Consider the following 12,048-nt stretch of genomic DNA (forward strand, 5'->3'; position numbering starts at 1 on the left):
GATATTGAGATTAAATGTGGAGAATCAAAACATTTTTATGATCATAGACACAAATGCATCTAGAACCATTAAGTTGATCGAGCAAAGCGGTAAAGCAGCATCTTCATAAGCACTTGATTGTGTTATCAACTGTAGAGAATTAGAGATTGGAAGAATTAATGCACGAGGGGATTCAGAAAGGATAATAAACTTGTGTATATTATATCCTAAATGTCGTGTCGTTTGATCGTATTTCAAAACATTCGGGTTCGGCTGGAGATCTCGGGTGAATTTTTTTTAAGTAATTTTCCGCTCAGATCTTGATTCATCAGTGGTTAAGTAGTTAGAATGACAGAGGTTATAAAGCACACTTGTTCGACTCCATCTAAAGTCAGCACAACGTTCTAATTTGATATGCTGGATCTATGTTTTATGTTATGCTAGATCCAAGTTTTTTGTTATGCAAATTAAACGTTTTTTGATATGCTCAATCCAATTTTTTGTTATGCTAGATCTAAGATTTTTGATATGCTGAATCTATGTCTTATGTTATGCTGGATCTACATTTTTTGTTATGCTAGATCTAAGTTTTTTGTTATGCTAGATCTATGTTTTATGTTATGCTAGATCCAAGTTTTATGTTATGCTAGATCCAAGTCTTTTGTTATGCAGATTCCACGTTTTTTGTTATGCTAGATCTATGTTCTTTGTTATGCTGGTTTGTAAGATTTTGTTATGCTCAACCCAAATTTTTTGTTACGCTTAATCTTTTTTGTTACGCTGAAAACACTTCTATGATATGCTAACTCAACTCAGTGTTATGATAATGTATTTGGATATGTATGATGGGCTTTTTTGATTGCATTGAAGGAATAACTGCTATTCAAATGTCATGAAAAATAGAAGGTTGGACTAGGGGACGCAGAAACAGAATAACCAGATTTCAAATACAGAAGATCTGCATTTTTCCCCTAAACACCAATATTGTTTCTATGTATTGTTTAACAAAGCTGGGTCCTACATTTGTTAGTTTAATTGACATATTAGATTCAAGATAAAATCTTTATATTTAGACTCATCTTTTTGCAGATAAAAATTAAACCTTTACATCAAATCTCTAAATCTCGACTAATCTTTTTACATGTCACACCTCTAACTGGAAAACTAGCAGTAAGTCATTTTGACAAAATGTCGAAACGCTCAAACAACACGAAATTGAGATCTAACGTTAAGACCCAAATCTTAGATATTCGTTCAAAGATCTCGATCTACATCTCTTAAACTTAGATCCAAAGACAAAAACCCAGATTTCTAATGTACGACCTAGATCTTAAATCTTCAATATCAAATCCATGATTCAAATCTATAAATCTCGACTCGAATCTTTGCAAATCAAATCTTTAACTCTGAAACTCGCAATTTATCATTATGAGATGTTGAACATAGTAATACAAAGATCCGAGGGGCACGATCAAAATGGAACAGCGATTTTGAGCGAAGATATTTATGACCTAGATCCCAAATTTCCAAATCAGATATCTGGATCTCGACTCCATTTTTTAGGAAATCTGATCCGAAATTTTGAAACTCGCAGTACTTTATTTGGAGGTGCTAAAACTTGGAATTAAGTTACAAATGGCATAGACAACATAAAACAGATATTTAAATTGAAACATTATTGTAAAAACTCTATCACTTGATCATAGATCCCGACTTAAATCGCTTATAATTAAATCTTAGATTAAGTGTTCCAAATTTCAAACAAATCGCGTTTGTGTCTAAACTTCTAACTATAACTACAAACATGATTGCTTTTTTCGCAAATAACGACACCTATTTCAAAACCCTTAAAACTTCCAACTGGATTAAAAACCACAAACTCGAGAGGCCTAATTCGGATCAAAAGTGCCTCAAAATTCAAGTATAATATTATAAAACTATCCAACCTCTATATTCTCTAATTCTGCGTTTGTTATTTTTACAATATATATTCGTAGTATCAAACTGAACGATGATACATATAAAATGTGTTTTGTTACTTCAAATATTTTTAATGTTTTATTCAAGTTTTTTGACCTAATACTAAGAATAAACCTTGGAATAACGCGATTAATGTATTTTACACCGAGGTGCAAAAAAAAAAGGTTCAACCTTAGAATTGTGTGAAATTAAAGATAAATTAAAAGAATCATGAATAAATGCCAGGAGGCTCCACACTTGCTTAAGAGCATAAAAATCATAATGCCTAATAATGACAATCAACATAGACATGTAAATTTCATGATATGATTATTCTCGTTACAATAAATACTTGCTGTGGAGAAATTTGATAACAAAATTTACAGGGAGTTGGGATATACTTTTCTTAGACGCATTTTTATACTAAATATATAACCCGAAACACCCAATTGTTTTAATGTTAAGTAAAAGATATGGAACCTTCTAATTGTTAGAAAATTGGAATTACATTGATATGATATGAGCACGCAAAGCAAAAACATTTTCGCTTTGCTGCATAAACTTTAACAGCTAATTACGCAGCTTTGGAGACTTTCAAAATAATCGAGGGAAATGATGAACCCTTTTGATTTTGCAAGGTATGACAAAAACATAGGAGTCTGATTCTGTAAGGGTATTCCGTAAAATTTTTAATCAGGAGTTCCATCCCACTTGTTTTGAGGTATTATGTTTGATTATAATTGAGCATCAAGATTTTACAATCACATTTCTAAATGATCGCGTAAACTCTTTCTAATAAGCATATATAAGTGGCCATTTTCGGTGTTGACAACTTTAGTAACGCGTGATATAATGATATGTAGTTGGAGCTAAGTAATGAGACATGATCTATGATATTTATTTGCATATTTTAGGTATAACACTTATTTTGAAAATACTGAGTAGCAGAGTTGCAGCCATTCATCTGTGACACTGGTCATAAATTATAGTATATCTGAGAATTGAATCAGTTCTCTGAAGGTATGCAAGTCAAATTATATATTCTGAGCACTATCCATACTCTAAGCTTTATTAGCGAGTTTCATAGTTAGAGGTTTAATTTGAAAGTAAAAGCGTCAAATTCTAAAGATTTGATTTAAAGGTTTGAGATCTAGATCATAAAATCTAAGTGATAGATCCGAGATCTGGAGAATTATTTGAAGTCTTTTTTTAATTTTGATTGTGCCCTTCGAAAATTTGTACTGTGAGTTCAGCACCTCAAAATATAGTTAGAGGTTTGACATGCAAAAGAAGAGTTGAGATTTAAAGGTTTGACTCGGAAGTTTGGTCTTGAAATTCTGAGATTCAACAGATCCGAGATTCAAATCTTGACGTTAGATCTATGGATCTAAATATAAAAGATCTGGCTCAAGATCTTTCACTATCTGTTTTCACTTTAATTTTCTGTTTCATCTTAATTGAGCCCTTCTTAAGTTTATTCTGCAAGTTTCAGCTCCTCCAAATAATATACTGCAAGTTTCAGTGTTAAAGGCTAGATTTGCAAAGAAACGATTCAAGATTCAGAGATTTGGTTTAAAGATTTGTGATCTAAAAAATATTTTTAGGTGTTAGATCTTAGTTTTGGATCTTTATCTGAGATTTTTGTTTACTTTTGATAGTGCCCTTCGAAAATTTGTACTGCGAGTTCAGCATCTAAAAATAAATTTGTACTGCGAGTTCAGCACCTAAAAATAAGTTTGTACTGCGAGTTCAGCACCTAAAAATGATGTAGTTCGAGTTTCAAATTTAGAGAGGTTTGATAAGCAAAAAGAAATTTAAAGATGTGATTTAAAGGCTGAATTAGCTTCATCTGCAAAAAAAACGAGTCTGATTACAAAAATATTATGTAGTAGCTTAAATTTTGGCCATCGATAAAACGAGCATATCTTTTAATCCTAGTTTTGGGGTCATAGTTCGGTAATGCACTTGTTCGTTTAAACTATCAACTTTAACACCTCAGGTTTTTGAATTAATACATAGAAACTTTGATGGTATTCGGGGGAATCATACAGATCTTCTCTATTGAATTTCTGATTATTCTGTTTCTGCATCCCCTAGTCCAGCCTTCTATCTCTCATGACATTTGAATAGCACATGTCCAGATACATTGTCATAACATCAAGTCGAACTTAGCATATCATAAAAGTGTTTCCAGCATATCAAATAACTTAGATTAAGCATAACAAAAAATTTGAACTGAGCATAACAAAATCTTACAAACCAGCATAACATAAAACATAGATCCAGCATATCAAAAATTTAAAATCTGCATAACAAAAGACTTGGATCTAGCATAACATAAAACTTGGATCTAGCATAACATAAAACATAGATAGCATAACAAAAAACTTAGATCTAGCATAACAAAAATGTAGAATCTGCATAACAAAAAACGTAGAATCTGCATAACAAAAGACTTGGATCTAGCATAACATAAAACTTGGATCTAGCATAACATAAAACATAGATCTAGCATATCAAAAATGTAGAATCTGCATAACAAAAAGCGTAGAATCTGCATGTAGAATCTGCATAACAAAAAACGTAGAATCTGCATAACAAAAGACTTGGATCTAGCATAACATAAAACTTGGATCTAGCATAACATAAAACATAGATCTGGCATAACATAAAACATAGATCTAGCATATCAAAAATGTAGAATCTGCATAACAAAAAACGTAGAATCTGCATAACAAAAGACTTGGATCTAGCATAACATAAAACTTGGATCTAGCATAACATAAAACATAGATCTGGCATAACATAAAACATAGATCTAGCATAACATAAAACATAGATCTAGCATATCAAAAATGTAGAATCTGCATAACAAAAAACGTAGAATCTGCATAACAAAAGACTTGGATCTAGCATAACATAAAACTTGGATCTAGCATAACATAAAACATAGATCTGGCATAACATAAAACATAGATCTAGCATATCAAAAATGTAGAATCTGCATAACAAAAAACGTAGAATCTGCATAACAAAAGACTTGGATCTAGCATAACATAAAACTTGGATCTAGCATAACATAAAACATAGATCTGGCATAACATAAAACATAGATCTAGCATATCAAAAATGTAGAATCTGCATAACAAAAAACGTAGAATCTGCATAACAAAAGACTTGGATCTAGCATAACATAAAACTTGGATCTAGCATAACATAAAACATAGATCTGGCATAACATAAAACATAGATCTAGCATATCAAAAATGTAGAATCTGCATAACAAAAAACGTAGAATCTGCATAACAAAAGACTTGGATCTAGCATAACATAAAACTTGGATCTAGCATAACATAAAACATAGATCTGGCATAACATAAAACATAGATCTAGCATAACAAAAATGTAGAATCTGCATAACAAAAAACGTAGAATCTGCATAACAAAAGACTTGGATCTAGCATAACATAAAACTTGGATCTAGCATAACATAAAACATAGATCTAGCATAACATAAAACATAGATCTAACATATCAAAAATGTAGAATCTGCATAACAAAAAACGTAGAATCTGCATAACAAAAGACTTGGATCTAGCATAACATAAAACTTGGATCTAGCATAACATAAAACATAGATCTGGCATAACATAAAACATAGATCTAACATAACAAAAATGTAGAATTTGCATAACAAAAAACGTAGAATCAGCATAACAAAAGACTTGGATCTAGCATATCAAAATAAAGTGCTATACTGACTTTAAGCGGAGTCGAACAAACATGCTTTATAACCTCTGTAATGATACTGACCACTGGACTATCAATGAATCAAGATCTGAGTGGAAAATTACTTGAAAAAATTTTACCGAGATCCCCACCCGAACCCGAATTTCTTGAAAAACAGTCCAACGACACGACATTAGTACTATACTTTTAAACAGTTTGAATATCCTTTTTAATCCCTTCGTGCTTTATCTCTTTCCATTTCTAATTGTTTCCAGCTGAACACAATCAAGTGCATATGAACATGCTGCTTTACCCCTTTGCTCAGTCAATTTAATGTTTCTAGATGCATTTCTGTCTATTGATATACAAATGTTTCGATTTTCCACACTTGAACCCAAGATCAAAACTGGTATGTTGATGATCTATTCTTCTCTTGTTGATTTGGATTGTAGGGCATTGGACCAGACTAATGACACTTTGATCTCTGTGTGGATAGTTTTCGATTAATTTGTATTAATTTTCGAGCAGATATTAACATTATCATTGTTCGAACCAACTCTTTCAAATCAGACTTACCTTGTATCCATGGACTTGGTTTTAGAGTAGTGATAAAGTTAAACGACTTTCACTTTCCTCGAACTTGAAACAATCGTAGCCTAGATTAAAACATTTTTACCCTCGGGCCCTTCTCAAGCTATTAAAGATGTTCCTAGAATTTTTGATCGACCATTCACAGTGAACAATTGAGTGTTTTTGAATGATAGAATTAGCTGAAGTGAAGACAAAGTGCTTATAGCTGTTGTGAAACGAATGTGATTACTAAAGTAAGAATTGAATTTCTTGATTTCTAGAAAAATAATTATTTTATTAAGGTTTTGAGTCGTGTCGTAAAAATGGAGGAAAGAAATTTGCTAAAGCATTCATTTCCAGCATCAATGATATGTAAAGAACACCTGTTTCACGAACATGAATAGCTATATTGATGGTTTTTTGGTGTTTCAGTTGAATTAGTTTAGCGTATAACTTCAACGTCTTTTCAAACTTCTAGTAAAGCCAACACCTAACTAACTTAACTTAAATTTGAATAGTTTTGCAACCAAAAAAAAACAAAATGTATATGATTATTTTCAATTTAACACAAATTCAAACTTTCAAAATTCTGAATCTGAGAGGTTTACTGTACCTTAAATCTTAATCAAATCAGATCCCAGGGGTCACTTGTACCTTTAATCTAGATCAAAACAAACTAAAGGTTAGATCTGGTCAAATCACAATACATGCAGTATCTTGATACACCATATCTTCAGATCTGAACACAACATTACACCAATACATACAGGATCTTGCTATGCCATACCAAAGATATAACTCCAACATTACCGCAATAGTTAAATCCATTCGAGATCCCGTTGGATCTTGATTTCAGATCTGAAACACTTCCAAACTGCCATAGTTTACGTCTTGAAATAATTGCGAAATATACAAGAATTAAGCGTGAAGAAGTCAATGGAAAACATGTCTAAATCTTTTTAGAAGAAATATGTTAATTATCTTGGATCAAAATTGGGCCCATATTTGACGTTTCTGAGCTGAACTAGGTCAAGAAAAGTGTTTATACCGGTCGTTTAGTCATACTTGGCAATGTTATAAATTCTAACAATTAAAAGCTTGAGCACAATCTTGAGTGTAATTAATGTTTCAGTAGCTAATCTGTCTCACTATACATGAAAATTATTTCCAGAACAACACAAGTAAGCTGAAAAATGTTTTATTAATTCATATAAAAACTGTACCTTCGTGTATAAGTTGTGAAAAAAGTCAAATTAAATCAACCTCAAACCATCTATTTTGACTATCTTAAAGCTTGAGTCTCTGGTTATTTATATCAATTGCTCTTCATTCGCCAATGTGGTATAGTTTGCCATACAATCGAGTATTTTGTCAGAGGCTCTTAATTAATGCCTGATACAGTATTTGAGTCCGACATCCAAACATCAACATCCGTGCACCAACTTTTTATTCCGTTTTTTTCCGACACTTAACTATGAGGGAAAAGGAGAAAAACGGAGATTTTCCACTGTTACAACATCCAAGCTTAACGTCAAATTAATCATTTGTTCGATCTCTTTGGGCTATTCTTATATGACCTAGAGGTGTTTGAAGAGCTGGATTTGTATTCAAGTCAATATTTGGTTCCATGTAACAAATGAGTTCTGAAAATTAAGATTAACCAAATTCAGCTGATTATTCTTCGGATTTTTCAAGTAAAGTGTACGTAGACTGTTTTCACCAACAGTTTTGACCTTTGTTGAGTCAGAACACAACTTAGAAGGTGCCATTTGTTCTTTTGGAGTTCAGGAAGTAAAAATTTATTGCTCAAATACAAGCTCAAATAAAACCTTGTCTTGAGTTTCTTGATTGCTCAATCCTGTAATTAAGCAAACTTAAGTTTCTCAACTTTTATAATTGTGACTGTTTATACCTTAGTTGGTCCTTGTGACAGATAATTTTAGCATGTTGTTGAAGATAGTAAATTGAACCCTGTGACACTATTTGATACTGACATCCAAACATCAACATCCGTAAACCAATTTTTTAATCCGTATTTATCCGTTGATTAACTATGGAGTGATGGAAAAACACGGACAAAATTACTTGATCAACTACACCATCTAAAGTCTTAGTTTTTGAGGTTTGTTCTGACTAGTTATTAAGATGTTTGGGTTAAGAAAGATGGGTAAAAATAAATAAAATTCTGAGGGCTTTATCAAGGTGCTATTTCAGCTACTTTCAGTCGCTTCTAGCTTAAATATCATTCCGTGTGAACCTCTGATTTAAATTGTATTAGCTTTCAAACAAGTACTCTAGTCCTCTACTCTTTAAAGAAGAAACATTTATTCAGTGAAAATGTAAATCAGGGAAATATATTCGTTAGACATTCTTTTCCAAGTTTCAATCATTTTCATATTTTGGTCCATATTTTTGAATTCATCCTTAGTGATTATGATTCTCATATTTTAACATCCAATTGAATGTGCTAGTTTGAAAACTTATTTGATCAAAACACAATAAGTTTGGGTAAATGTAAAAGCTAATCGTTAAATTATCTTCAGTCAACGCATCATCTTCACAGTCTTCAAACTCAATTTAAAGGTGTTTCAAAATAGCTATAACACTTATCATTTTTAAATCAGAATTATTTCCGGCTTGGAGTGATTTATTTTTCATTCGGTATCATATAATATGAAATAAACTTTATTGTCTTGAATTGAACGATTGAAATACTTTATTTCTTCATAAGAAAAATATGTCTCATGATACAAATCTTTTACTGACATTCAACATTGATATAAAAAGTCATCTATTGTAAGTCCAATTTTTTCACAAAAGAAGAGATATAGTTCAAAATTTAAAATAAATCCGCTATTTATATATATTTTTCTCCAGAAATTGTGGATTGAAAAAAATAATATTACCTGGGGTCAAAACATTCTACTGAATGGTTTATACAGTTTTGCAATGATCATGAAGGAAAGTCCCAACGCTTGGAAATTGTTTTAAATCTTAATTATCTTAGAAACATAAATTTTGCATATAATCTTGTTTTACAAAATTAACAGACGATTCACACTTCGTAAAAATACGAACCAGGGCTGCACTGACATTTGTGGCAAAGCTTTATTTTCGGACTTTTCTACTGTCTGACGATATTTCAGACAAAGATTTTGGACTTTTCTTTAATTTTTTTTGGACTTTTTCTCTGTCTTTTTTTTTCTGAATTTTTTGGACTTTTTAGTTGGACTTTTTAGCTGGACTTTTTGTACTTTTGTCGTTTGAAACAGATAATCTTGCGTCCCTTTTTGCAGCCAAATGGAAAAATTCTATTACTCGATAAATACTATTCTTTCTATTATTCGGCAACACTTTATCCAAGAACTATACCAATTTTACTTTGAAAAGCCATTGAGTAAATACCAAAGCTCTAGCTTTTTGATAAAACTTAAGCGATGTTTGAATTTAAAAAAAAAATCTTCAACACGTTTGCAACAACATGCTCAAACTACATAAGATATGTTCATCTTGGTGCTATAAGTTGAATACGGGGTCTAAAAAATATCTACTCATGGACGTAACCGCTGCTTGTTTTTAAGTTAGGGATACAAAAGATCAAATCTTAGATCCACATAACTCTTTGCCACTCACAATTAAGTATGTACCGGAGATTTGACTGCAATATTGCCACTATTGGGGCCCGATAGATACAAACTGAGGGGTAGAGTAAAAATATTAGAGCAAGATAAAGACAAAAGTCCACTGATTTTAAAATATGAAATCATCATGTATTAATAATAATAAGGTTTTTAGACAATTTCCTTTGAGTAGCTTCTTGAATTATAAATTTTGTTAATTTGAAAGCTTTCAATTTGATTTGAATAATTTGAATAGATGACAAATATTCAAGTGTTGTATTCAATCTATAATTAGAGGAGAACAGTCCCTTAATGAAACCAAAATTAAATCGATTATTTATGTTTGCCAAATTTTCTTGTTTTACACTTAGATTATTTTTATTTTTTTATCGATATCGTTGAGCTAATACCATTTAACCTTAATTTCATGATCAAACATGCTCTTGAACAAGTTTAATTCATAACATATTTGACCCAAAATTTAATAAGAGTAGTTGTAAATTTTGACAATTTCTTTGCTATTATAATTACCGATCTTTCTTTACCATCAATTCCGTGGTGATTTAAGATAGCTGCAACCTTGATTGACTCTTTTGCAAAATCAAAATCTACTCTTATTTCGCTATCCCATGTTTTTAGCCAACATCAACAATATATGAAGAAAGTTCAATTTTCATTCTTAAATTGAGTATTTTAATAGCTCTGACAGCAGCAAAATTAAACAGGCAGGACACCACCAGTTTATTCACCAAGTTATAGGTACCAGATTTTACAAATCGTGCTATTACTGGTAGCTATTCTAAAACAAATTCTTACAATAATTGCAACAAACCAAAATAAGCAACCTTCAAGGAAGCTGAATCATCTATCAGCACACTGGAAAATGAAAGTTACAAATGTGTTATTTGAAGAATATTATGGAGATTGGTAAATTCGAGGTCTAGATGGTGATTGCATCGGTAAGGGCCACTTTAGTAGTACATTTTCGAAACCACGCTAATATTGCCATCTTTAAACCATTAGCAAGCTTTTAGTAGTTCTTAATCTTCGTCTGACTACCACCAAGACATGATTGGACCAAAGTGAGAAAATTTGTCAGCAATTAGTCATTTTCTTGGTTAATAAATCCATATGTGGAGATTTGCTCGGTGGAAATCGAATGTTCTTACACAGAAGATACTTAATGATGACGTAGCCATTTGTATAGTCAAAAATTTAAAGTACAAAGAAGTCATAACGCCATGTGATGATCAAGAATCACTGGTATTCATTTATGTATTTTGAAAAATCGTTAATTATTTAAATCTTTGAATTTAAATTCTATATCTAATGCAGTAGAAATTTCATTTTCTAATAAATCAGTTAAAGAACTGCCGTCTCTTAAAGTTATCCATTTACTTTCAATTAAATCATATCTTTTAGGACCACTTATTGGTGAACTTAACCATATTTGCTTATTTGGTGGTTGCTTATTTATAACATAAGTTCCATGAGGTGGTAATTGTAAAGTTAATACACCATGACTTAATTCTGCATCGACTTGTTCATATTCTTCATTTAAGTTTTCTAATGATTCAGCTAGTTTATCAAGATACTCATCTGATATGTTATTATATTCTTGATTCAGTATGTTATCAATTTTACCTTCAAGGTCTTCACCCTCTGTACTTCTGGAATATGCTCGTTGACATAAACTTAATTTACAACTATTTGCAGGAATTCGTGAGTTGGAAGTCGTTATTTTTTTGACTAATGAACGATTCGTTGTAATGCTAAAGCTTCTAAATGATGAGACAAATGATTTTGAACATTGAATGTTTTTGAACTTCGATAGATTTTTGAACATGCTTCCTCTAAATGATATCAGTTAATTTGAAATACTCTATACTTCTCAATTTGATATATCTAATAAAACTAAAACTGTGGTTAAGTTTATAGTTTAGAGTATGTACCGAGATAATTTAAAGAATCGGTTAGAAATTTTTATATTTACTGTACTGTATATAAAAAGAAGTACTTACGCTACCAAATTTTATGAAATTTTTCAATATTTATATCATTTAAAAATTTAGTATCATTTAAATTAAAGACAGTGTATTTATTCAATTACTACTCGTTTCCATTTACACTTTGAAAGTGATCATATAAACAATGTTTTTTCTCATCATCATAATTGCTATTGCTTTATGTG

General features: G+C 31.1%; 1 protein-coding gene across 1 annotated transcript; it reads right to left on the minus strand. All coding sequences in view use genetic code 12, as the record gives it.

Moving 5' to 3' along the window:
* Positions 1 to 11,148: 11,148 nt before the first annotated feature.
* On the minus strand, positions 11,149 to 11,703 carry YFH1 (ferroxidase; the record flags this gene model as incomplete). The annotated part of the gene is made up of 1 exon (XM_051761988.1): positions 11,149 to 11,703. The coding sequence occupies one exon, from the start codon at positions 11,701 to 11,703 to the stop codon at positions 11,149 to 11,151; it is 555 nt and encodes a 184-aa protein (XP_051621138.1).
* Between the last annotated feature and the right edge of the window lie 345 nt (positions 11,704 to 12,048).

Source organism: Candida jiufengensis (assembly GCF_024610255.1).
Source record: "Candida jiufengensis strain CBS 10846 chromosome Unknown scaffold5, whole genome shotgun sequence".
NCBI lineage: Eukaryota > Fungi > Ascomycota > Pichiomycetes > Serinales > Debaryomycetaceae > Lodderomyces > Lodderomyces jiufengensis.